Source organism: Ictalurus furcatus, chromosome 1 (genome assembly GCF_023375685.1).
Source record: "Ictalurus furcatus strain D&B chromosome 1, Billie_1.0, whole genome shotgun sequence".
Lineage (NCBI taxonomy): Eukaryota > Metazoa > Chordata > Actinopteri > Siluriformes > Ictaluridae > Ictalurus > Ictalurus furcatus.
In genome coordinates this window covers 12,781,887-12,809,551 of record NC_071255.1, presented here as the reverse complement: position 1 = coordinate 12,809,551, position 27,665 = coordinate 12,781,887, and the positions used below count along the sequence as shown (strand labels likewise).

The 27,665-nt window shown below is 37.6% G+C and overlaps 3 protein-coding genes across 5 annotated transcripts; 1 reads left to right on the top strand and 2 right to left on the bottom strand.

The window, feature by feature from the left end:
- Window positions 1–262: 262 nt before the first annotated feature.
- LOC128608661 (carcinoembryonic antigen-related cell adhesion molecule 1) lies at window positions 263–6,792 on the bottom strand. Of its 3 annotated transcripts, XM_053626578.1 has the most exons (11): window positions 6,648–6,792; window positions 5,607–5,927; window positions 5,108–5,380; window positions 3,442–3,690; window positions 2,949–3,057; window positions 2,699–2,736; window positions 2,421–2,468; window positions 2,262–2,311; window positions 2,080–2,115; window positions 1,102–1,145; window positions 264–861 (listed from the first exon to the last, which is right to left on the bottom strand). In XM_053626578.1, the coding sequence occupies exons 1-10, from the start codon at window positions 6,691–6,693 to the stop codon at window positions 1,113–1,115; spliced, it is 1,203 nt and encodes a 400-aa protein (XP_053482553.1). In that variant the 5' UTR covers window positions 6,694–6,792; the 3' UTR covers window positions 264–861; window positions 1,102–1,112. The 3 variants fall into 3 exon arrangements, with proteins under 3 accessions (XP_053482544.1, XP_053482553.1, XP_053482561.1); XM_053626569.1 differs by having other exon boundaries at window positions 263–1,276; XM_053626586.1 differs by having other exon boundaries at window positions 264–1,145.
- A 2,844-nt stretch (window positions 6,793–9,636) lies between these two features.
- Window positions 9,637–11,841, bottom strand: LOC128616508 (transmembrane protein 100-like). Its single transcript, XM_053639488.1, has 2 exons — window positions 11,275–11,841; window positions 9,637–10,383 (listed from the first exon to the last, which is right to left on the bottom strand). Exon 2 carries the CDS (start codon window positions 10,063–10,065, stop codon window positions 9,637–9,639), a length of 429 nt encoding a protein of 142 aa, XP_053495463.1. The 5' UTR covers window positions 10,066–10,383; window positions 11,275–11,841.
- A 7,254-nt stretch (window positions 11,842–19,095) lies between these two features.
- On the top strand, window positions 19,096–27,190 carry rcvrn2 (recoverin 2). The gene is made up of 3 exons (XM_053626544.1): window positions 19,096–19,810; window positions 26,680–26,791; window positions 26,914–27,190. The coding sequence occupies exons 1-3, from the start codon at window positions 19,430–19,432 to the stop codon at window positions 26,997–26,999; spliced, it is 579 nt and encodes a 192-aa protein (XP_053482519.1). The 5' UTR covers window positions 19,096–19,429; the 3' UTR covers window positions 27,000–27,190.
- The last annotated feature ends 475 nt before the right edge of the window (window positions 27,191–27,665 follow it).

Below are 27,665 nucleotides of genomic sequence, written 5' to 3'. Positions count from 1 at the left end.
TGCACCTAATCAGTTAATTATATGTATTTGTTTTTAAGCAGGAAGAAGTATTACATCCCTTCCCTGGGTTTCATTTTGTTTTATTGCCTTAGTTTCATAGGGAGACTGGTGGATACCATCAACAGATCACATAACCAAAGTCATAAATAAAATGTCAAAAAGCCTTAATATTCCACAAAGGGGAAAAAAGATAAATCATTCCGAGAATAACAACACGTTCACTAGCAGAACAGTCACACTAACATTTTATGACTGAGTGTATATCATTTTACTTGTAAGAGTTTTATTACACAACCATGTCATGAAATCATTGCCTTGTTCCTGTAAATTCAATCCATACTACCTGTTATCAGTATTGTTATCAAAATATTATTGATTTACCAGTTACAGTAGATCACTTACCAGCACACTGCAATATAACGTAATTTATTAGTGACCAAAGGTTACTGAGCCAGATACAAATCACTAAAGCTACAGGCTCAGTTCTGTAACTTCTCTTAATTAAACACAACAGAGGGAAGAATCCTGGGCTGCATTTTCTAATCCACCAAGGAAAGGCTAAATATAAGAAGCAAAAGAAGTAATTGTTTGTTAAAATAAAAACAAAAATCATGTTTAAAGTTTTATATAGGTTTTATTATTGCCAATATGAGAAGTGTGTCATTATAAAATATAATACAATTATGACTCTAGATTGTTTATTCTATATAATTTAAACAATAAAATTTTTGTTCTATTACATTTGTAGCTATAAAGTGCAGAACAACTCAAGGAACATGAGATACAAGATAACTGTAATGACTGTTAATTATTCTTCAGTGAAAATTCTGATGTCGGAGGAACAGCAAAAAAAAAAAAAAGCTAAAAAAGAGGAAAGGTTGTTCATTTTTATACTGGCTCTAAACAGATTACACAAACAAAAGAAAAACATTTTATAATCTTAGAAAAAAGGCTAAATGGCAAGAAGGTTATACTTGTATTTATTTAATTTAACAAAATTGATAAATAATCCAAATATTAAAACAACAACAACAACAGACAATCCACATGCTGAAAGATGACCAGTGAGTGCTTAAATGAATATGAAAGATAGGAACCTACCTAATTGTTAATTAGTTTATTGTGTTGCAATATATGTCTGAATCCTGCAAGGATGAATCATAGTTAGGACATGCAATGGATGAAAAAGAACTTCTTGTTGTTCACAGAAAGACAGTTACATACTTAATTAGCATTCCATCTCTCCCCTCCTAACAGCTGGGGTGGCGTGAAACACCTGGAAAATGTATGCCAAACATTTTATGAGAACCTTGCCCAGACTGAAACCTGGTAATGATGCTCAGGTAGCAGCAGCATAGACATCCTGGAGCAACACACATCTAAATTTGGCCCATGAGGTGGAGACACTCCTTATAGAGTGGCATGTCATGAAACATGCTGGGTCTACAGCCCATCTATTGGCCAGGATTATGACATCCACTACCCAGTGAGGCAGCCTCTGTTTAGACATGGGTACCCCCATGTATTTCCACCATGGACTGATAATCGAATGGCCTACAATCCCATCTTAACAATACCATAGGTTAAAAGAGTTGGATGATACGACCTTGGGCAGAAATCCTTAATTCTATAAAGCATTTTCCAGGTTGATGAAATGTTAAGGTCAAATTTACATACTCCACACTAATATATGTGTGAGTGTACAGATACCGTACACCAAATATGTCAATTATGAATAATGAAACTGTACATGAAATTTACATGTACACTTGTTTCGCAATCAGATTTGACTGTACAGTACTGATGAACTGATGAATAAGGGCCATTGTGCTGTTCCATTTGCCCATATCGATCAGATCATCAATAGCCCTTCTATTATTTATTGCAACATTTATTATACCTACACTCTTGAAAAAAAAAAGGCTATATATTTTAGGATGCAAAGAACCCTTGAGGAACCATTTTTTTCTGAACTGCTAAAATGTTTAACATTGATTTCTAAGGGAATAATTTCAATGCTGACAGAAATATAATATTAGAATGTAATATTAAATGAGAATATTAAAAGGGATTTGTTACATTTGTGTCCCTGCTTGGTGGCAATGTTGGTGGTTTCTGAAATATGAGAAATGGATATTTGATATGTTACAAAATATGTAGATAAAATCTTTATTATTCAATCAAAATCACAGTATTTCAAAGTGAGGTTATCTTTAGTTTGAAAGAAAATGATAAGTGTAAATAACATATTCTGAACTCACCCTAGGGGGTGGAGATGGTTGATTGTTTTGATAGATATGTGGCCTTGACCCTGAATAAACAGACATAAGAGTAAGTGAAAATGAACAATTTTCTACCAGTGTGGAAATAGGAAAATAAACCTATATCCCCCATTTTATTAAAGTCTCACTCGATTTTACCTTGAAGTTTGTCCCCAGTTGGGACCGTGGTCTGCTGATTTACAATCACTGAAAAATATTAGTGCAAACAAAAGTTGTCACTATATTGCAACATGAATTGGATGGAAAACCTCAAGGTTGTTGATTAACTGTAAGAGTGGAACAGGAAATATACAAGAACAACAACTACAAAAAAAAGCAACATATTGCAAATATTAACATAAAATTGTATAATAAGGTTAATGTTGTTCAACTTTGCTATTTTAGATGTGCTTGTGATTATGTGCAAATGTTCTTACTTGGTACAGGTGTTTCTCTCACAGTGTCAGTAGGTTTTCTAAAATATAATTATGAATAGAACAAATATTTGAGATTAACGTAAATACATTATATAGTTATGATATATACTACTCCACAGTCTTAAAATTCCTTTTCCTGACATTCAACATTTGTTTAATTCCTTGGAATTCAGGCATTTAAATGCCATTAATGCATGACCTATGTTTATGTTTGTGTGTTTAGTGATCTGCAGGGTAATTTTGGACTTACTTAAAGTGCTTTACGAGAAAATAAATGAGCACAACCAAAATCACCACGGCAAAAATAACACCCACTGTAATACCCGCTTCTACACCAGGACCGAGCCTAGAGGACACAGCTTACACACATATACACATGTGAACAAATTATATTAAAAAAATGTGATAAATGAATGGCAAGCAGACAGCACACAAGTCAAATCATAGACTGTACTTAAATTCAATTTGAACTTTCACTTTGATAATTTAGAAGTCTTTTATGTTTTACACTTAACATTATTCAAGTATTTAATTTTAAAACCTAGTTTAGGACTAGGCTTAAGGACTGTGAGTTGACGAGGATGTATACACAGCCTTTATAATTACACAATTCACACTACAATGTAATGATATAAGCACAGTATCTCAAAACAGTGATTGATTGATTATGTCAAGTACCTTCATTTCTTAGCTATGTTACTATCTGTGGGGTTAATATAATAATATAATAAAAGCACACCTACCTCTCACTGTCACAGATTGAACTGCAGAGGCTCTGATCCCAGTGACATTGTTCCAGCAAGTACAGATATACTCCCCACTATTGCTTCGCCTACTGTTCTCTATGACATACAGGGATGCATTTTTAGCAGGCATGCCTTGCACTGTCCATGTAATAGTGGCAGCAGGCAAAGAATCAGGGACGCAGAGAAGGAGGATATCTGAGCCTTCCTCAAAAGTCTGTGCACCCAGTATCTTCACATCTGGACCATCTGCCACAACATGAAATACAGAGCATACATACAGTTCAGCATAAACTGTTTAAACATACACACACAGAGAGAGAGAGAGAGAGAGAGAGAGAGAGAGAGAGAGAGAGAGAGGAATGCCGCAAATAAACCTGTGGTATAAGAAAATAAGAAATCATAAGCCATAAGCCTTAAAATAACAATATATATCTCTCTCTATCTCTCTATCTATCTGTCTATCTAGAGAGCTAGAGAGAGAGAGAGAGAGAGAGAGAGAGAGAGAGAGAGAGAGAGAGAGAGAAAGTACTTTAAAAATTAAGAAATAAAATATTCATAAATCACAACATTTAAACAGAGTTTATCCAGTACAAGTAGGCTACTCTGCAAGCTACAAGATGTGTAAAAGAAATGTATTCTGTTTTTACAAAAGATACGATTTTGTGTGTGATTAAAATATTCGTATTTTGCAGCACCTGAAAATTCCTGCAGATTTTTTTCCAGCTACTGTGTTGTCCTCCTTAACCATCTTGCTATTTTTAAAAAAGTACTTAGGGTGCATCTCAATCAGTACGTAGTTTAGCAGTCCCTAGTTTAGTAGTCAGGGCACTGATCAGGGAGTCGGCCATTTTAAGGACTGTCTCAATAGAAAAATCCTTCCAGTGCACTGAACATTCACTCCCTAAAAAATCCCACAATGCACCGCTACAACCAGGGAGCATCAAAATAATGTCACTTACTGGAAATAATGTCATTTTCTGAAGGATCTCAGCTTGAAACAAAAGGGGGACGAACTCTCAGCCAACTTTGTCTACAAATAGAGTAGTTTGTTATCGTTGTTGAAGCTCTCAAATGATTACTTATGTTAATGATTTTAACTTTACTTGACGTTCTATATACGCTTGGTTTGAGTCTAATGACTTTTAAGTGTTTAATGATTTGAAAAATCCACTAGCTAGCCTACGATCTTGCTTGGGGAGAAAGGCAGAAATGCATGTGATTAAGCTAACAAATTTATTTGGCATACAGTATAATGTCAGAAAGGTATCGGTCCTGCCTGTTGTTGATAAATGCCAGTGGTGATATTTTTCAACGCGAGTATGTAGTCAAGTCACCGGAAATTGAGTCATCAGTGTCACCATGTGTAGTGAGCCAGGGTAATTACCAGTGCCCATCTACTGATTCACGACCTAGGGAGCTAGGGAGCTGATTGAGACGCACACTTAGTTATCCATATTAGCACTACATCAGCCCCTATTTGTAACTAGTTTTACTATTGTTTGTACAAATAGTAACTATTTTTACTATTTGTACAAATTTGGAACCTGAAATATACTAAAAATTTGACTCTATTGGTAACCACTATAAATTATTCAGTAACCACAGTGAAACTAATAGAAAAGACTGTTCTTCTGCTTTAATGCTAATGGGGTGTGATACTTACAGTTAACAGTAATGCTGTAAGTGGCAGTGCTAGAGCTGACAGGGTTGCTGATTGCACACTGGTAATCACCACTGTCTGATCTCTGCACCCGACTGATCACCATTGTTCTGTTGTCATCCAAGAATGTGATGCTGCTGCTAGGAGCTAGAATCTCATATTTCTTCATCCACACTGTAGAACTGATGGTGCCATTTCCCTTACAGGTGAAGTTGACCGTGCTATATTCAATGAGATTGCCCTCAGGGCCGGTGATATCAAAACTAAACACTGGCTCTGAGAAAGCATGAAAACACAGGCCAAAGGTAGATGACTGATATCAGAATGGTGTTATAGTCATATGTAAGTAATAATTAATCTTTAATTAATCTCTGATTAGAAATGTCTTTTTTTGGTTGTTGATCTCCTTGTTTCAGAGCTACTATTATCATTCAATTGACTCATTGCTCTGATTTAGGCTATATACACTTTTCTTCATGCAACAAGTTGAGAAAAGACTCACCAAACACCTGCAGCAAAATATGGTCTCGATCCCCTAAACCACTTTCAAATGTTAAGGTTAAGGTGTACTGTCCAGAGTCAGCCGTGGTCAGGTTTTTTAACTCCAGGTCTCCTGAAGTATAGTTCAGATTTACTCTACCATTGTAATTGGGGTGCACTGTGATAGGTCCTGGACGGTCATACTTGGTCACTTCAGTGCCATTGAAGTGCCATCTGATACCTCTTATTTGTTGAGATGAAGGAATGGTGGAAAAAAGCACACTTGCTCCTACTTCCTTATTGATTGGTCCTGGTGGTAACAGATTCCCCTCTTCACAGGACACTAAGGGAGTAAAATGTAATAAATAATCCTGTTTTTAAATAATTCTGTTTATCAGCAAATGTTAGTGTCAGACAATGAGCAACAACAAAGCTTCGACAATTGTTGCATTACCAGTAAAGGGAAACAACAGGTACATTTTTGTAAAGAGCATGTTTTGAGTAGAATATCAGTTGTCCACAGAGATATGACATGGATATTTCTGTACTGTTTTGTACTTATGTATTTTGTATGGTTTTAAAAAAAAATCATTCATATAATTCAGTACTTCCATCATCAAACTGAGGTCAGCTAAGGCTGTCATGACATGTAGCACATATAAATGTAACACATGATTTTATCATTAGAGCAAATGTCACATCATTACTCATGTCAAAAAATCCTGAAAAAGCTGGCTTCTAAAGCAAGAAAAACATTCTTTAATTTTTGTGATTATAGAACAAAAAGAAGCATCATTTTAGCTGGTCATCAGCAGTGTGAAAGATAAAACAAGAGAGTATCCAAAAAAAATATCCAACACACTACACATACATGAGTCCACCCCCCCCCCCATTTACATGTGTAATATGTTTTAACTGATATCAACACAACATATTATTTATTATGATCATGAAATTATTTGCAATGAAACAAATATCACAGTTTTCTGACATTCTTTCTGACAATGTTGTTGTTGTTGTTGTTTTTAATAACAGTGCAGAGAATTACAGATTATGTTCTTACCTGTTAGCAGAGTTATGATCAGAGTAACCACCACAGCTTGCTCCATGATTTCTGGCTTGTTTTACTTCATGTAATCTGGTTTCATATTTACATTATAATGCTCTAAGATGTATACAGCACTGGGACAGGATAATTACGCTGCGTACTTCCTTATGCCAATGTGCCCTTTGGTTTAGGGCTGCCCTCATATGTGTATACAACATATTTGATTGTGTAGATCCCCTTTCCTGATTAGGGCACAGCTTTCTTTTCTCTCTAGGAGAGACAGTCCAAGCTTAGGTCAATGTATTTTTGCAAAATTATTCATATGATGTCCAATAGTAGTCCAGTAAAATAAAATAATAATATTCAATCATTCATTCATCGTAACCACTTATTGCAGGTCAAGATAGCAATGTATCCAGAGACTATCCTGACAATACACCCTGAATGGGATACAGTGAGGGAAAAAAGTATTTGATCCCCTGCTGATTTTGTACGTTTGCCCACTGACAAAGAAATGATCACTCTATAATTTTAATGGTAGATTTATTTGAACAGTGAGAGACAGAATAACAAAAAAAAAAAAAAATCCAGAAAAACACATGTCAAAAATGTTATAAATTGATTTGCATTTTAATGAGGGAAATATGTATTTGACCCCTCTGCAAAACATGACTTAGTACTTGGTGGCAAAACCCTTGTTGGCAATCACAGAGGTCAGACGTTTCTTGTAGTTGGCCACCAGGTTTGCACACATCTCAGGAGGGATTTTGTCCCACTCCTCTTTGCAGATCTTCTCCAAGTCATTGGCAACTCGATCCTTCAGCTCCCTCCACAGATTTTCTATGGGATTAAGGTCTGGAGACTGGCTAGGCCACTCCAGGACCTTAATATGCTTCTTCTTGAGCCACTCCTTTGTTGCCTTGGCCGTGTGTTTTGGGTCATTGTCATGCTGGAATACCCATCCACAACCCATTTTCAATGCCCTGGCTGAGGGAAGGAGGTTCTCACCCAAGATTTGACGGTACATGGCCCTGTCCATCGTCCCTTTGATGCGGTGAAGTTGTCCTGTCCCCTTAGCAGAAAAACACCCCCAAAGCATAATGTTTCCACCTCCATGTTTGACGGTGGGGATGGTGTTCTTGGGGTCATAGGCAGCATTCCTCCTCCAAACACGGCGAGTTGAGTTGATGCCAAAGAGCTCCATTTTGGTCTCATCTGACCTCAACACTTTCACCCAGTTGTCCTCTGAATCATTCAGATGTTCATTGGCAAACTTCAGACGAGCATGTATATGTGCTTTCTTGAGCAGGGGGACCTTGCGGGCGCTGCAGGATTTCAGTCCTTCACGGCGTAGTGTGTTACCGATTGTTTTCTTGGTGACTATGGTCCCAGCTGCCTTGAGATCATTGACAAGATCCTCCCGTGTAGTTCTGGGCTGATTCCTCACTGTTCTCATGATCATTGCAACTCCACAAGGTGAGATCTTGCATGGAGACCCAGGCCGAGGGAGATTGACAGTTCTTTTGTGTTTCTTCCATTTGCGAATAATCGCACCAACTGTTGTCATCTTCTCACCAAGCTGCTTGGCAATGGTCTTGTAGCCCATTCCAGACTTGTGTAGGTCTACAATCTTGTCCCTGACATCCTTGGAGAGCTCTTTGGTCTTGGCCATGGTGGAGAGTTTGGAATCTGATTGATTGATTGCTTCTGTGGACAGGTGTCTTTTATACAGGTAACAAGCTGAGATTAGGAGCACTCCCTTTAAGAGTGTGCTCCTAATCTCAGCTTGTCACCTGTATAAAAGACACCTGGGAGCTCTTTCTGATTGAGAGGGGGTCAAATACTTATTTCCCTCATTAAAATGCAAATCAATTTATAACATTTTTGACATGCGTTTTTCTGGATTTTCTTGTTGTTATTCTGTCTCTCACTGTTCAAATAAATCTACCATTAAAATTATAGGGTGATCATTTCTTTGTCAGTGGGCAAACGTACAAAATCAGCAGGGGATCAAATACTTTTTTCCCTCACTGTACTACAACTATTCACTGACCTATTTTTGGGAGGTGAGAGGAAACCGGAGAAACTGAAGGAAAGCCATGTGGAAATGGGGAGAACATGCACAGAAACACTACACAGCCTGACTTTAGGATTAAACCTGAGATCTTGAAATCATAAACCAACAACATGAAAAAGCTAAGCTACCTCCATTTAACACGAGAATCATTCACTTAAATAAGAACAGAAATATTGTCTTACTCGGATAAGCTGTTGAATAGTAAAGTATCATGAAGACTACTGAGCAGATGGAGACAAAATAGTTTATTGGATTATTAAGCCTGATAAAGCTTATGCAACAGTTTATGCATTCATACAATAATCAGGATTTTCTACAAAACATAATATCATACTGATTACAGAATATACAACAGGGTTTTAACTGTTACAAAAAATAATAAGTTGTTATGGAGGACCTACAGAAATGATTGTTTATCATCTCAATTATTGTTAGAATTCAGACAGAACATTTGTATTTACATCTAAACATGCCATTTTTTTCTGTTTACATGGGAAACTCTTAAATGTGTCTATTCTGCTTGCAGGAAACTCTGATAATTATTTCCTGTCTTACTTTCTCTGTTTGTGAGCAGAGAGAGAGAGAGAGAATCATTGTTAAAATTGGTAAAATTTGATATTAAATATCCTTAATTCCAAACTTTTTCAAACAAGTAAAAATGAGTAGGTAAAATGATTGATGAATATTAGTAGCCTATCAGTATATCAGAATATCCATTGTGTCAGTATCTAATACTCATAGCATAGTCAGAAATACAGAGCATTTTGTTAATAATCGAACCTCTGAATTAGAAATTTTCAACAGTCTTGAATTTGATTATTGTCTAAATATCAATACACAGATGTTGGCACTATATAAATTTGTTGTGCAACCAAAACACCAGGTCAATCTGCTGAAACACACATGTATTTTTTGCTTTTCCTCCTTTCAGACAGTTATTGTTTTTATGACACTCTGCCTTCCCTCACCAACCAGGACAACTTTTCCTTCTTCTGTCTCTTTTATCATCATCCCTGTCTTCTTCATGATGAAACGAACCCCAAATACTCCAACTATAATACCTAGACTTATAAACAGGATCGCCAAACCCAGAGCCAGCAGACTTGAAATATTGCTCTCATTTAGCAGAAAGTACTCCCTCAGTCCCACACACAGTGCACTCACGCCAACCAACGTGCCCCAAAACCCAAAGGCCAACATACAGGAGCTGCAGGACAACTCAGTGCCCCCAGTTATCACAGTGATACCTGCAACAGAGACCACCCCACTTGGGAAAGTCACGGTTTCAGACTTAGGGTCATATGTCACTGTGGGGGTCGGGTGAGGGAGGGAGGAGAAATCAAGGACTGGTTCCATGGTGAATGTGACTTACAATGAGTGTTACAAACTTGTTTTAGATTAGTATGTCCCAGCTGACCAGTTTTTCTTTTCTGTTACCAGCAACAGCAGTGTTAGTAACACATGCTTAAGCACACCATCAGGATGTAATTAGCTAATAAACATCAGAAAATTGGATATCATGGAAATTTTCAATCCTTTCTGATACCAGTCCAACGGAGTAAAATGACCAGGGCTACTGTTAAAAGCTGGTGCCTCTCTTCTTTCAGCTCCTTCTAGAAGTTCTTTTGGTTGACCAGACATGCAACAGACGTTTTCCCCACTCTGGTTTAGATCCTGTCATTTAGACAAGGGGAAATAGTGATTAGTGTTTATTTGGGTCAAAGACACTCAGTCCTACTGACTTAAGATTTTTCTGCCAAGAAATACTGTAGCATTGTTTTCTGTGTTCACTGGCATTGTTAATCAGTGCCCAAGCTTGATATTTAATGAATGCACAAGGCTTCTTTCTGAATTGCCTGCATAATTCATAATATTGCAAATCTATAAAAACTGGGCAAACATTTTGAGAGCTTTCATTGACCATACAGTGGATAATACTCTCAGACTTAAGTTCCATTTAAATCATAAAATATCTATTTGTAATTTGGCTGTTGCTCACAAAAGTGGAATACATGCATTTAAAATATATATATATATATATATATATATATATATATATATATATATATATATATATATATATATGTGTGTGTGTGTGTGTGTGTATATATATATATATATATATATATATATATATATATATATATATATATATATATATATATATCTGTGGTCAGTTTGTAAATATATCTTCAATAAGGACCTGCTTCTGATTTATAAACTTGATCCCTTATAAATTTTACACTTTAACCAAACCACATTACATTCAGTCTGGATTAGCGCCAACTTGTGCCACAACAGTCTTACTGTTTACTGAATGCTATACCTTTAAAAACATGCAGTAAAGTATTCAGTACAATTGCCAGACTTTTTCCCCTTAATAATTCTGTTCAGTCTTGCCATTTTAAGAAAGAAATTAAAAGAATCACTGGGTGGAAGAAAAAATACAAATACTGTTATTAATAATCATTTTGAATGATTTTTGCACTGTAATTATTTAAACATAGAACATAAAAATCTATATCAGGAATAAAAGGATAACTAAGAGAAAGCATTCCTGCTTACCTTTTAACTCACAAATGTTCAACCAGTCAAGCAAGTACATCCAAAAAAAATTTCTCCAACAAATTCAGTAGATATGTAACTGAAATGCAATAAATAAAATCGTCTTAGTGGTCGAGAAACACTAATGTACTGATTCTATGCATCAACTGAGAGAAAGAGCCATCCTTTTCCCAAACAGATTACTTTACTTAAGGGAGGAAAAAAATAGGCTGACTTGAATTTAAAATTTTAAATATTGTACGATCTCTCTGGAGAAGTTGAGTCTCAAAGTGTAGAAAATGTACTACGAATGTGGAAGGTCAGAGACCGGGGCTTTTATTTAGCCCTTGTTATTATTTGTGTGATCGTTTGTTTGTTTTCATTGCTCTTTGTGTTCTGAAGGAATGCCATGTCTGTCATTAAGCATCATTATGACCTATTACCTCCTATTTGTCTAAGATCCACTCCCTTCCTTTTCTCCATCACATGTACTCGCTAAAGACTTGTTTGGACTTTGAGCGAAGGCATTGTTTTCTAGGCAGAAAGTCAGTTTTTTCCTTCAAAAGTAATTTCCCCTTTCTGTCCACCTTGTTGGTCTTTCCCTTGTGTCCTTATCCTGTCTTTATGCAACAATCCGAGAAAGACCAAAGAGCAGTAAATGCTGAAATATTACCTAAAAGTACTTGTAAAAATCATTAAAGTAGTTTAGGAGTTTAATGTCCTCTCTGGTAACAACCCACAGAAGAACATTTTGTAACATCGCTTGTGATGTAGTCTCAAGTACATGGTTCACTGTAACAGTACTTTTTTAATATAATTAAATCATAGTACTTTCAAATAAGATATTCCAATTAATTGTTTTGTTTTTATTTTATCACTGTTACAGAGCAAAAAAATGCATTTAACCTGGATAACTGTAAACCAATTAAACAACAGTATGTGCAAATTGTAAGCAATTCAATTTCAAGATGCAATCAGCTTCAGCTTCCTTCTGAAAGGCTATGCTTTCAGGTGCCAAATCCTTAGCAGTAGTTATATATTTTTTTAAAATGCTTCAAAGGAAACAGTGTGGTAGTGAGTTGTGCAACTTATGTGAACCATAGGTTGCTTCTACATGCTAAGAAGAGCCTTATGTTGCTGCTCCACAATTTGAACAACCCAAGAATCTTATAAATCATATAATGAATTATATGAAAATTGCAGTTTGGGCTCCTCACTGTCATGAGAAATGCCTTTCTTGTCCCATATTCAGCATAACCTCCATGTCTGTAGAGATTCCAGAAACAACTTAAACTATTTATGACCCTGAATGCTATGATGAGTTCCAGTAAGAGTTTGGTAAATACAGAGCATGCACTCTACCAAGACCCTACGATGGTGCCATTTACCTGCTTTCAGGTACCACACCATGCCAATCACTCATGTACCCACTAACTGGTGCAGAAAATGAGGCCGTGGAAGAATACATCTCTAAGGCTTTAGAGCAAAGCTACATCAGACTCTCCACCTGTTCTACATGTGCAGTGTTCTTCATATGGACAACAAGGGGATTATAATGCCTGCCTAGATTATCATGGCCTAAACTATATCACAGTAAAATTTAGATGCATCTGGTACCCACAAATCTGGTACAACTCAAAACAGCCACCATCTTTACCAAGCTCAATCTTGTTCAGTGCTGTGAAAAAAGTATTTTCCCCATCCTGATTTCTTCTCTTTTTGTGTATATCTCATACTCAATAGTTTTAGATTTTCAAACGAAATGCAACATAAAACAAAGGTGATCTGAGTAAACACACAATACAGTTTTTGTTTATAAAATTTTTTTATTGAAGCAAAAAAAAGTTATCTAACACCTATCACCCATGTAAAAAAACGATTTTTTTCCCGGACATTCTCCTTCAGGATTTTCTGGTAGAGAGCAGAATTCATACTACCCTCAATTATTGAAAGTTGCCCAGGCTCTGAAGTAGCAAAGCATCCCCACACCATCACACTGCCACCACCATGCTTGACCATAGGAATGATATTCTTTTTGTGGAATTTGGTTTGGTTTAATCCAGTTGAAATGGGACACCTGTCTTCCAATCAGTTCCACTTTCAACTCATTAGTCCACAGAACATTCTCCCAAAATGTTTGAGGGTCATCAAAGTGTCTTTTGGCAAATTCAGACAAGCCTTAATGTTCTGCTGGGTTATGTCACAACATTTAATGTTCTTCTAATGTTCCTCACTACTCTTCCATGGATGCTATTTTTGCCCAGTGTCTTTCTGATAGTGGAGTCATAAACAGTGACCTTTAAAAGAAAGGCCTGTAGTCCCTTTGATGTTGTCCTTGGCTCTCTTGTGACTTGCTGGATGCTCTTGGAGGAATTTTGTAAAGTCGGCCACTTCTGGGATGGTTCACTACTGTGCCATTTTTTTCCATTTGAAGATAATGGCTCTGACTGTCTTTGGAGTCCCAGAGCCTTTGAAATAGCCTTGTAATCCCAGACTGATGCATTTCAATCACCTTCTTCTTCATCATTTCTTGAATTTCTTTCAACTTTTGCATATTTTGTCACAGGGTAAGACCTTTTAACCAAATTCATGCTGTTGAAAAAGTTCTATTTAATTGTTGATTTCATTGAACAGGGCTGTCAGTAATCAGGCCTGGTTACGTATAGTCCAGCTGTACCCCATTACGAATGTAGTTTCATAGATTTGAAGAATTAGTAACTGCAGGGGAAAATACATTTTCACACAGGCCCAGTTGGTATTGGATAACTTTTTTGCTACAATAAATAACATTTTCATTTAAAAACTGTATTTTGTGTTTACTCAGGTTGCCATTGTTTTATCTTAGATTTTGTTTTAATTTCTGAACAGATTTAGTATGAGATATACACAAAAACAGAAGAAAGCAGGATGGTGGCAAATACTTTTTCACAGCACTGTACTTGAACTGTTCCATTTAGAGAGGATGACAAATGTAATGCAGTGATCAGTATGACCTCTTTACAGTATGAATATTTGATAATTCCATATGGATTGATTAGTGATGTAGTCAGTAACATGCTCAGTATATTTAGATTGCATACAAAGATGACAGTTTATTTTGATTCAATTTAAAAGGGACCCTGTTCCCAACTCATCAAGAACAATTTCTTTGTTAAAAATGAAAAAATGCATGTCTCAAGTCACTTTCCTTGGCTACATCATAAGACAAGAAGCTGCTGTCATGGACAAAGCCACAATCCTTGTACTAGAAGAGTGGCCAACTCCGTGAACTATAAAAGATCTACAAAGATTTTTCGGTCTTGAAAAATTTAAACAATAATTGATTACAAACTTCATTATCACAACTTCTATGCTTGGTTTGAGATGTAAAATGCTGTGATGGCAAGGAAGACCACCCCTCCTACCAACGACCAGGTGCTGTGTCTAACCACAACTGAGGAAAACTGTACGCAGAGTCAACCCACTGAAAGCTGCTGGAGCAGACAACATTCCTGGCAGAATGCTCAGAGGATGTGCAGACCAGCTGATGGATGTTCTCACTGACATCTTCAGCATCTCAAGGAGGGCCTAATGTTGAGTCTGGTAGAGGCCGGAGAGGGACTTAATGAACGCTGCAGGAGTTGAGGACTCCATGACAGTGGATCTTACTTACTCCCGGGTTCCATACTAGTATGATACATGTGCTGAAGCAGGGTGCTTCCAGGCCCTGCTCCAAGCCCAGACAGAGGAGCAGCGGGTGCTACTATCAGCGGAAGCCCAGCTGATGCAGGTGATATTGCAGTGGCTCAGCTGCACCCACAAACTGCACTATCAGCACTTCCGCTTGCTGATGCCCAGCAAGCTCAGTCACCCGTTCGCATTTGCCCAACAGCCCCGAGACACCAGTCGAAGGTGTCTGCTACTGAGGAGCGTGGTGCCGAAGGAGTAGTTGACCTCATGGTGCTGGAGCAATTCGTCACCCTACTACCAGAGAGGATGGCAGAATGGGTCCAGTACTGCCGTCAGGTGTTGCTAGATGAGGCAGTTCAGCTGGCAGAGGACCACTTGGTAGCTTATCTGGGGGCAGGTAAGACCTTCATTCTCCTTCTCTCCCTTCTCTCTCTCTCTCTCTCTTGCTCTCATGCTTCCCATCTTTCTCCCCACCCTAACCCTGTCACTGCTCCATGAAATCGGTGGCCATTTTCCTCAAACCCTGTTTCCTGAACCATTCCCCTCCCGCTCCCCCTGTATCTGTCTCTTCTCTCCCTCAGGTTAGTGATTCCAGGGCCACAGGTGTGGGAGTAAGGCTGGTGTTGGTGGGAAAAGAGGTACTTCAAGAACCAGTTCCGCATGATGAACGTGGGGGCATTGGTCCGGATCCTCGACATGCCGGATGGTGCTGCCCCTAATTGAGTTGGGACATACTGTATACCGGTGAGTGTTCAGGGGGGACATATCATGCATTTGGGCATTGGGTGAGTTGGCGGCAGGCCGAACGACTTCCAGGTCAGGTCAGGAGTTGAGTGATGGGGGTATTTGGAACCAGGGGCTTGGTTGAGAGCAAGTTTGTGAGTGGAGGGTGGAGCCAGAGAAAGTGAGTGGTAAGAAACAAACACTTGTGCTGAATTTGGCTCATGAATGTTCTTTGTTTCAGTGAGCAGCAGGTCGGATAAAAGGGTGGAGAGACGAGATCCATGGGAGAGAGAACTGAGCCATGCAGAGCCGTGTGTGTGTGTGTATGCGCAGAGAAATAAAAACGCTGAAAAGCGAAAGTAACGATCATGAAAATAAAGAGCCTTTTGAGTTGTTCCATGCCTGCCTCCCATATCCTCATTCCCGACTCAACCCAGGGAAATTGTCACACATATTTTTTACACCAATGGAAAGAATGTATGGTGTTGGAAACCGCAAATTGCTGACAGTCAAACTAGCACTTTTTGCTGGAGTGGCAACATTCTCTGGAAGGAGCAGAATACGCATTTGTAGTCTACACTGACCAAAAGAAACTGAAATACCTCTAAACAGATAAAAGACTCACCCTAAGACAAGCCTGGGCACTCATATGCATTTCACAATCTCATATTGTCTAGATTCCAAGAATGTCAAAACAAATGGACAATCATACATGTACCGAGTTGTAATAAACAGGACTCAGAAGATGTGTGACAATCCATATACAGGAGATTTATTAATAAAATTCAGAATACAGAAATCAGTGTGAAATTGTCCAGAGTCATGCAAAATAATCCACAGTATACACAGAATCAAAGGGCAAACCCAAAGGGCCACCCAGAAGTAAGGCAATTGTCAATCAAGATATGGCAAACACAGTTCAATGGCTCAGAATAAACACAAAAAAGTTACAAGACTTTGCAATGACACTGAGTAACCACGTGCTTTAAAATAGTCTATGAACAGGAAATGAGCAATTACCAAAGAAGAATATTCGGGCGAGAGGACTCTCTGGTCGCATGGTGGTGACTTGTCCCTGACAGATGGAACACCAGCAGATCTAAAACCCACAACAAAGAACACCATCTCACCAGTCATCCTTTATAACTGCCATAAGTTGGGATATCAATCATTAAATTACCCAGGCCCTCTAAGATCACCTTACTCCAGTCCAATGCCCTGCAAACAACAGCTATGATCCCTTCAATTTCCACAATACTCTGATAACTTGGGCTCATAACTAAATTACTACTGGTCACCATGGGGCAGTTTACAAAGGCCCATCAACTCCTTACCATGAAGTATTGGAGGGGAGAAATGCTCCAAGACAGACTTGTTTGTACAAAGTCATGTCCTGTGTGTGCCCAGGTACTTTAGCTCTACCCTTTGGCTTAGTTTGCACCTCCTGGTTCAGTTTAGCAGCTTGTTCATCAGCATCTCAAAATGCACAGCATGTTTGTCTCACCTTCTGCATGTGGATTAATTCAGGAGTGCATCACATTTTTAAAAAATATAATCAAACCACATTAAAGTTAGATTGGAACTTGACTAAGACCACCTTACTCAGATGGCCTTGGGCCGGTTGTTTAGGTCTGCACCCAAATGTTATCACTGTGTTGTTACTTGCCTAAACAAACTACACCAAGAATGAAAATGCACCAGAGTTTGATTCAAACAAGCACTGCATATGTTAAAGCCACAAAAGTCTACTGGTGAAAGCTGCATGTGAGCTATTCAGGACCAAGCTGGATTCAAGATGTTACAGATTTGTCATGATAGAGTGATAAATAATATAAACCCATTTCTCCATTTAATATAGAAACATTAGTGCATTTGCACCCTGTCCAGGGTGTACCCCGCCTTGTGCCCGATGCTCCCTGGGATAGGCTCCAGGTTTCCTGACCCAGAAAAGGATAAGCGGTATAAAAGATGGATGGATGGATGGATGGATATTAGTGCATTTTAACTTTAATTTGTAAATTTTAGGGAAGGTCAGGCTTCACATGAAGTCTTAAAGCCTGTGCATAATGCAATTGATGCATAACATTCAAACATTCTATTATTTTCTGTAGTTTTACCTTGTAGTTTGGGAATTGTAGTCTGTGTATTTGATATGTGTGGGGGTTTTTAAAACAGAAATAACAGTGTTATTAAATTTTAAATTTCCTCCCTCTGTTTTTTGTATCCTGGTTACAGTCATTACTGGGAATGCCTATGACACAGTGAGACTGTTTCAAAACCTTATTCAAATGCAAGATTCCTGTGAGTTTATATTTTTATTAATAACCACATTTTCCAATGAGGACAAAGTTTATTTAAGGATATTACACGATCTTCTAAATCGTGATTCACTATGGGTAGAGATTCCTTGGGCTTATGCCAGTACCTTAAACAAATCTTTACATGTCAATAGGCTAAAATTAGCAAGTGTAGCCTCAAGAAGTTTATTGTTGTGGTGACAGCATCGTAATTGGCTCTAGGAAGTAATCCAATAAAATTGGGATCCCAAAGGCCACAAATAGTTGAGCCAAAATCCCTGTACAATTAGTGTATTTACCCTGCTAAGTGCAATGCAAAAATGATCACAAACCCAACAGAAAATTTGATTATAAGAATAATGCTATTAAATGTTTTGAAATATGTTGAAGGAAGCTTGTAGTTTACCAAAATACATTCTAGCCAATTAACATTCTAGCTAATAGCATTTATTATCTATTGGGTAGAGGATTTGAGAATGGTTTCTAAATGTCATTAGTGTAAAAAAAAAAAAAAAAAAAAGTGTGGCCTCAAGAATCCTGTGAAAAAAGATATGAGTGGTCACTTCATACAAAGCCCAATTTAGAACATCTAGAGAGGATTAAATTGGGCAGAGCCAAGAGTAATTAAACAGTGATCGAAATATCCCAGCTGTCCCTGTTTACTCTCTGCTAAAGAACAAGGGAAGCTCTAAAGTATCATGACTAGATTTGGGCCAAAATACAGAGAGTATACTAGAAATCTCCTAGAGAGGGCATGTGAGGTTGACAAAGCACCCCTTGGCCTGCATGTTGGATCTAATTCTAAGCAAGCATTAGTGGGAGAGGGGAAGAGCAAAAGACAGCAGAACAGATGGTAAGGCTTAAAGACCCTCAATTACTTGCCATATTTAATCACCATCAAACAAAGTATGTGGTTTCCTCAGAGTTTCTGTAACTAACTAATTGTAGTCTGACTGTGATTGCATAGCTCTCAATCTCTCACTCATGCTTTATTGTAAATCTGTTCAACAGTGATTATTTGAATTATGAGTAGAAGCATATTATTGAGTATTGAGAAGAGTTAGAAATGCTGTAGCATATGCACAATTACTTGTTTCACACACTTAACAGACTGATTGTCACTGGTATATTGTTTGCTCCGTGGTTAGATTTTTAAAATTGTAGAAACAGAGAGGTTAATTAGAATCTCAGCAGCTTAGGTAAGTGAAATCCACCTTTGCCAGACTTAACCCTGCTGTCAGAGGTAACAGTCTAAGTCCTTCTCCACCCACTGTTTTATCTTATCCCCCCTCTTCACCCTGCTCTCTGCTACAAGTCACATTTTGTAATCCCTACTTTAGACAGACAATTCCACCCATTATTGAAGACAACCACTTTGCTGGAGGACAAAAAAAACCCTAATTAATTTAGAGAGTCTCTGGCTCAGCTTTTGAGAGAGAGCTCCTGCCTGTGACAACAAGGTCTTGCTCCTGCATCCAGATCCAGCAATGGGAAACTCACAGAGCAGTGCCATGTCCAAGGAGATCCTAAAAGACCTGAAGCTAACAACAAATTTTTCAGAGAATGAGCTCTGCCAGTGGTACGAGAACTTCCAGAAACAATGCCCATCTGGACGCATCTCACCAGATGAATTTGAGAAGATCTATAAACGCTTCTTTCCTGACAGTGATGCCACTACGTACGCCAAGCATGTCTTTCGATCATTTGACACAAATGATGATGGGACACTGGACTTCAAGGAGTACATAATTGCTCTGCACATGACATCAGGTGGAAGAACAGAGCGGAAGTTGGAGTGGGCTTTCTCACTGTTTGATGTTGACAAGAATGGCTACATCACCAAGGCAGAAGTATCAGAAATCTGCTCTGTAAGTTCTTATGAATAACTACTAAGGCTGTACTATACAGCAAGGCCATTTTAGGCAAAATTGTGAATCATTTATGAAACATAGTTTTAGCCATATTTAAGGATTTTAGAAAATAAAATGTGAATACTGAGGGCAAAAACAGGTCACTGAATTTCCTATATGTTGAGTCTATTTCAATGGTGTATACAGAGTAGAAAATCATCCAATGATTTATTGCAACAGTTGTGCCCTTTCTTAAAGAAAATACATTATAAATACTATAGGCAGAATATAACTTAATAGTCGAATATAATAATTATAAATACAAAAATACCTAATAAAAAATATTGGCCTTTCTGTGTATGTACCATTTTAAACACATGCCTAGTCTGGTGATTCATTGCAGCTGTATTTAAATAACATTATTAAAAATGGCAATTACATACATGTGTTAGCTCACTTTGCTACTTTATTAACATTATATCTTGTTTATAAATGTTTAGGAACATCATTGTTGGTTGATGTTCACAAATACAAAAAATAATGTTAGTCACAACAAAATGCATAAAATAACCCCTCAATATCCTCCTATAGATGTCAATTTTATTTGCTGTCTATGAGGATATAAAGCCTATTTCTTAGAGTTGGGGTACTCAATCCCAAGTCCAGACTCGAGTCCTATTATGAAATAAACAAACTCGGTCTTGTCACGCATTCGGATAAATTTGTACTAGAACTTGACACAGACTCGGACATTTTGGACTTGGAAATTTTTCAGAGTACAGTCGAGTCTGGGTCATGTGTAACATGAAAGAAAGATAGATGTGTAACTTGAAAAGAAAAATAAATAACAACATAAAATTAAGATAACAAGCAGGGGCGCAGCTTGTAAACAGGCAAGGCAGGCAACTGCTGAGGGCCCCAGCCTGTTAAGGGGCCCCGAGGGTTGACAAACTTTACTCGACAGGAATGTCTCAAAATGTGGCAATTGTAGTGACAATGGATGACTTGCAATGACATGACAGTCGGAAACCTCTTGAAAGAGGCCCCATGTCATTCCCTTTCGATTTTTCGGTGGAAATATTTTCAGAAAACAACATCAGTGAAGGAAAATGAAGAGGACTTTTCCACCAGGAAGTGAAAAAAAGAAGGAAAAAAGAGAATGATGAAAAAAGAAAGCAGGACAGTGGTAAGTGGATCAGATAATGATGATTGTTTGTTTAAGTATAACAGTAAATAACCGAATGTTATTATTTAGACATAGTGGCAGCATTTGTACTAGCCAAGGCACGTAAGCAGCATTTGTAGAATCAATGCTTAAAGGGTGTTGATGAGCACTGGCCTTAAAATGTGGGTTTAGTTCCCTAAGAAAACTACAAAATCAGTTTTTAGATACATATATACAGTAGTTTGTACTATATTTATATTGTTTTTATGTTAAGTGTTTTTCAATGTTTTATCGTTCTATATATTATAAATATCAATTATAAATTGACATATTATAAATACCCCTAAGTGAAAATGTCCAAATTGGGCCCAATTAGCCATTTTCCCTCCCTGGTGTCATGTGACTTGTTATTGTTACAAGGTCTCAGGTGTGAATGGGGAGCAGGTGTGTTAAATTTAGTGTCATCACTCTCACACTCCCTCATACTGGTCACTGGAAGTTCAACATGGCACCTCATGGCAAAGAACTCTCTGAGGATCTGAAAAAAATTATTGTTGCTCTACATAAAGATGGCCTAGGCTATAAGAAGATTGCTAAGACCCTGATATTGAGCTGCAGCACGGTGGCCAAGACCATACAGCAGTTTAACAAGACAGGTTCCACTCAGAACAGGCCTCGCCATGGTCGACCAAAGAAGTTGAGTGCACATGCTCAGCGTAATATCCAGAGGTTGTCTTTGGGAAATAGACGTATGAGTGCTGCCAGCATTGCTGCAGAGGTTGAAGGGGTGGGGGGTCAGCCTGTTAGTGCTCAGACCATACGCCACACACTGCATCAAATTGGTCTACATGGCTGTCATCCCAGAAGGCAGCCTCTTATAAAGATGATGCACAAGAAAGCCCGTAAACAGTTTGCTGAAGACAAGCAGACTAAGGACATGGATTACTGGAACCATGACCTGTGATCTGATGAGACCAATATAAATTTATTTGGTTCAGATGGTGTCAAGCGTGTGTGGCGGCAACCAGGTGAGGAGTACAAAGACAAGTGTGTCTTGCCTACAGTCAAGCATGGTGGTGGGAGTGTCATGGTCTGGGGCTGCATGAGTGCTGCCGGCACTGGGGAGCTACAGTTCATTGAGGGAACCATGAATGCCAACATGTACTGTGACATACTGAAGCAGAGCATGATCAGTATGCAGTACTCCAGCATGATAACGACCCCAAACACACCTCCAAGATGACCACTGCCTTGCTAAAGAAGCTGAGGGTGAAGGTGGTGGACTGGCCAAGCATGTCTCCAGACCTAAACCCTATTGAGCATCTGTGGGGCATCCTCAAACGGAAGGTGGAGGAGCACAAGGTCTCTAACATCCACCAGCTCCGTGATGTCGTCATGGAGGAGTGGAAGAGGACTCCAGTGGCAACCTGTGAAGCTCTGGTGAACTCCATGCCCAAGAGGGTTAAGGCAGTGCTGGAAAATAATGGTGGCCACACAAAATATTGACACTTTGGGCCCAATTTGGACATTTTCACTTTAGGGGTGTACTCACTTTTGTTGCCAGCGGTTTAGACATTAATGGCTGTGTGTTTAGTTATTTTGAGGGGACAGCAAATTTACACTGTTACACAAGCTGTACACTCACTACTTTACATTGCTGAAAGTGTCATTTCTTCAGTGTTGTCAAATTAAAAGGTATAATCAAATATTTACAAAAATGTGAGGGGTGTACTCACTATATATATTATATATATATATATATATATATATATATATATATATATATATATATATATCCCTCTATATTTATTTTGTTATATATTTATACATATTTTTATTTACAATTTTTAATGATCTTTTGACCTGGAGTTATTTAGTTATTTATTTACGTTTTTATTGTTCTTTGTATTTATAGTTTGAAAATTGTACTAATGTGAACATTTGAAATAAATGCAAAAGTTTGAATTGTGTAAATTTTTGTTGGTGTCAAATTATTTATAATATAATAGTGATGAATGCTGGTTGGAGGGGCCGCCTGAGAATTTTTGTCTAAAGTCCCAACAGACTCTAGAATCACCCCTAATAACAAGAAATTAATGAATGTCTTCCTGCCTGACCAGGGGATTTCTGTGTGCACACACCTGAAGTGCGCACACAGAAAGCCCCCTCATCGTGCGAGTACCGAATTGAGTCCTTTTTAGTGGCTTATTATACTTGGACGTTCAAATAAATACACACACATCATGTCAAAATGCAGGTCTGGCCGAGTATTCATGCAAACACAGTCGGTTATGTCTTAAGTGAATGTAAACAGTTGGGGAAAAAATCGGAGGTGTGTCGATACAGTATATTAGATCTGTGCATTAGGTCTTAAAGTGACAGCAGTCTAATAAACCTGCTGCTGTCTGTGTCAGTATTAATCAAACAACAAAAGACAGAGAAAATCAATCACTCACTCATTTGACTGAATAAATTTAATAAGAATCACTGTATATCATACAGTGAAGTCTATTTTATTTTACATTTAATTGCTTTATTCAATTTCCATAGTATTTCTTACATGAATACTACTGATAGACCTGAGAAAACATATCATTATCATGAAATAAGATTGTAGTCATATTGCCCACCCCTAAACATTAGCATTTGGTGATTCTGGTCTTGAATTGCATCTAAAATGTGAAATGTACTTCTTAATGTAGTAAAAATCATAGACCCTGCTGATGGGGATTTTATTTTTCATTTTAGGAATTAAAATGAAAAAAAAAATGTTATAAGAACAGAGCTGTGTTCAGAAATTAGTTTGTTGTCAGTCATAGACAGATTAAAAGCAGTAAAAAGCATGATGCTTGTTGTTATGACATGCTGCTAAATGTAACTCTACTCTGTACTCTCTCTCAGTCTATATAACTGTGGGGGAGACGCATCAAATAATTGAAATTTAAACTTGAACTGGAGGACACAATATAGTGTGATACAATAACAAAACAGGTTCATTTCTTTTTTCATAAACTTGTGATATAATAAAAGTTCTACATATACCTCTATATCCCTTTTCTTTTCTTTTAAACCATTTTTTGATAAGAAACTGGTTGAGGTGTTGATGACAAGAAATAAAAATATTAAATGGCAATGGCAAGATGTAATAGTGGTATTTTTTGTTACTTTTATGTTGCCATTGGTTTGTGAAGGTTAAAAATATTAATTTAACAGCTCAGTGTTGAGATTTCCATTGCAATTGCAAATCTTTTTTCAATTTAATTGCTTTCTGGACTCAACTCAAACTCGCCCATTAAGGACTCGGACTTGAGTCCAACTCAGCCCCTTTCAGACTTGCACTTGATTGGTTAAGGAATTGGTCTCGACTCGAACTCGACAAAGGTGGACTCAGACCCAACACTACTATTTCCTGAATAGGAATGATGATTAATGCAGCATCTTGGAAATAGGTATTGATGGATCTGGTATTTGGCTTTCCTAAATAGCTAAGTTAATTTTAAATGACAGTATTGTTGCGCTTATTTAAGTCTGTAGTACAGGGGAAATGTCATGTACAATAGAGTATCGTGAACCTGAGTTGAGTTTAGCAGTGATACATAGCAAAATCCCTGTACTTGATATAATATCTCCAGTGCTGAACAAACATTCATTCATTCATCTTCTGTACACACTTTATCCTGGTCAGGGTCATGGTGGAACCAGAGCCTATCTTGGGAACACCAGGCTTGAGGCAAAAAATACATGGCGGGCAATTTAGAGTTGCCAATCCACCTATAGGTATGTTTTTGGAAGGTAGGAGGAAACTGGAGAACCCAGAGGAAACTCACATGGATACGAGGCTTAAACCTTATTGATCTTATTTAACACCTTATTAACACATAATAGAATTATCTTTGGAGTGTTACATCCAGCTGCAGTGAACACTTTTAATTCAACACCTGATATTACTCTGTATCCTTCAGATTATCTTTCCTGATAATATCATACACTGCATTAATATGGTACTCCGTCAAATCTACCACCAGGGCCCAGTTGTTCAAAAAGTTTAATCTGGAGCAAAATGATCCGAATTTGGTAATCCTGTGTTTTGCTATCCAAGATCAGGTAATCCATCTTACTTTTGTGTGGTTTTTCAAAGCAAAATTGGATTGGATCACCCTGATCCAGATAGAAATCTTTCAAGATTACCAAATCTGGATTACCAGTGCTCTAAATGGGACTATGTATCACAGTGTAGGCTACTAGCTATGTATAGAACAACAGGTAGAATGCGTGGGGTCACCATAAATGTTTTTATAAAACAATACAAACATCCCCTTCCGTTTTCAATTTCTTTTAAACAGTCAGACCCCTCATCTGACCCGTGGCAAATAAGTACGAACAAACAAATCTACATTATTCACAAATACGCTGTGGATCTTTTGACCCCATGTTTTAAATCATAAAAAATCTAAATGTCCAATAGTTCCCAAAATAAGACTTATCAGATTTCATGTGTGGGAAGAAATAAGTGAAGCAATTGTTAGACACTACTTTTGACTGGTTCATCTCTGATGATCGTGTCATTGTAATTAATATACAGTGACAAATGACAGTTAAAATTAAATATATTATTTTTGTTTGATATTGACAGCTGTTTGGGGGATTATTCATGGGGACGAAATATTTTTTCTTTTTTACTTTACTGTACTAAAAGGCTTAATTGGTAGCCTAATGTATACTTTATCTACTTTATTACTGTAACGGTTAAACAAATCAAGTGTAAAATATAAATAAAAGTGTATACTACATGAAACAAATGTTGTATTATTTGACCAGTTTTAAAGTTTTATTAGATTTTGTTTTTATTAGATTTAAGATTTTATTAGAAATCATCCCTGAATCCACCCTTCTGCTGGTGAACAGGATAATCCTGATTTTTTTGGATCACAGCTTTCCCAATCATACTAAAACATTTTGAACAACACATACTGAAGGTTTGCTCCAGATCAAAAGCAAGATTGGATTACATGATCTAATCTGATTTCAGAATCCTTTTTTTTCTTTTGAACAACCCATTTTCAAGATTTTTTTTCCCAATCCGATAGCCGAAATCTGATCAGATTATTTCTGAACAACTGGGCCCTGAAGCTTATTCCAGGGAACTGGGGACACAAGGCAGTGGACAACCTGGACTGGGTGCCAACCCATCATAGGGCACAATCGCACACACATTCACACACTAGAAACAATTTGGAAATGCCAATCAGCCTACAATGCATGTGTTTGGACTGGGGGATGAAACTGGAGTGCCCAGAGGAAACTCCCAAAGCACAGGGAGAACATGCAAACTCCATGCACACAGGGTGGAGGCAGGATTTGAAGCCCCAACCCTGGTGGAGTGAGTCAAATGTGCCATCATACCCCCAAATATCCATTATTGTTTAATTTTTTATAGCCCATTTTGTGTTTTAGAAATGTACAAGACACCACAACTTTAATTAAGGCACTAAAAAGTCATTTCCAAAATAGCCCATAATACTAAAGTGTGTAGAGGGAGTGGAATTAATCTAAGGTTGTTTTTTTTAACAAATAAAAAACATTAAAGTTGTCATTGCATTTTCAGAACTTGTCTTGGTCTTCATGATGCTGTTTGTTTAGTTATGTTCTTTATGTTAGAATGTAAAGGGTTTTCATTTTTTTCCTGTCAATTCTTCATAGTTCTCTCCTCTCTACCCCTTAGGCCATTTTTAAGATGATTCCCAAGGAAGAGCAAGAGAAGCTTCCAGCAGATGAAAACACTCCAGAGAAGAGAGCAGACAAACTGTGGGCTTATTTCAACAAAAAAGACAATGGTAAGATTTCAGAGCAGGAGAGCTGACCCTTATATAGTAATTACAAATACATTAAATATAAATGGCTATTCATATTATGTTATGAGGTAAAATAAAACAACTTTTCTCTCTCCGTCCCTCAGAGCGGTTGGCTGAGGGGGAGTTTATTCAGGGGGTGATGGATAACAATAATGCCCTCCACCTAATCCAGTATCAACCCATCAAATAAACAAACACAAAGCTGGACCCATTCTGGGGCCTACAGTTACTTTGTAAATACTATTATTTGCTATTTCCTTAATGATGGCAGTTGAGCTGAAAGGTTGTCTACTGTTATGTAATACACACTAGTACTCCTGCACTCTTAAGTAGTTTAAACATACATTCTTAATAAATCCAGCTATTCAAAATGTCTAACTAGCACAATATCAAGTACATTTCTGTTTGATGAGAAAATTTAAATGTTTTCTATAAAGAGACCAGTGGAATCTATTATGAATTATATTAGCATTCTATGTAAGATTTGTACCGATGGATCTTTTGTATGTTGACCACCGGTGCCACCAGGAGGAGGCAGCTGTTTGACGGTTAGCGAAGTAGGCTTTTAAATATTTGTGTCTGTCTCATTGTTTCTGATGGAATAAAATTTTATGAAAGTGTGTGTGTGTGCCTTATTTGAGAAACTCGTAGAAGCTGACATTGAAAGAGATCTTCTCTCTAGTGTCTCTTGTAGATTTATGTACAGTGTAAGTATACCATTTTACCAGACAGCATATCTGTAACTCCAGAGAACTCTAAACAACGTTGACCTATGTGATCATGATTTTCGTATTTGATTTTGTGAATAATATATGATCAAATGTGAAATTATGAACTCAAGTATAAGAATAGTTTG

Excerpts from the sequence above, each read along its gene's own strand:
- LOC128616508 (XM_053639488.1), bottom strand. The coding sequence starts at position 10,065 with ATGGAACCAGTCCTTGATTTCTCCTCCCTCCCTCACCCGACCCCCACA.
- LOC128608661 (XM_053626569.1), bottom strand. The coding sequence starts at position 6,693 with ATGGAGCAAGCTGTGGTGGTTACTCTGATCATAACTCTGCTAACAG. Across the intron at positions 2,312-2,420 it reads AACTGGGGACAAACTTCAAG|GGTCAAGGCCACATATCTAT; the intron begins GTAAAATCGAGT and ends CTGTTTATTCAG. Across the intron at positions 1,277-2,079 it reads CACCAAGCAGGGACACAAAT|GTGTTTCACGCCACCCCAGC; the intron begins GTAACAAATCCC and ends TACATTTTCCAG.
- rcvrn2 (XM_053626544.1), top strand. The coding sequence starts at position 19,430 with ATGGGAAACTCACAGAGCAGTGCCATGTCCAAGGAGATCCTAAAAGAC. Across the intron at positions 19,811-26,679 it reads AAGTATCAGAAATCTGCTCT|GCCATTTTTAAGATGATTCC; the intron begins GTAAGTTCTTAT and ends TCTACCCCTTAG. Across the intron at positions 26,792-26,913 it reads TTTCAACAAAAAAGACAATG|AGCGGTTGGCTGAGGGGGAG; the intron begins GTAAGATTTCAG and ends TCCGTCCCTCAG.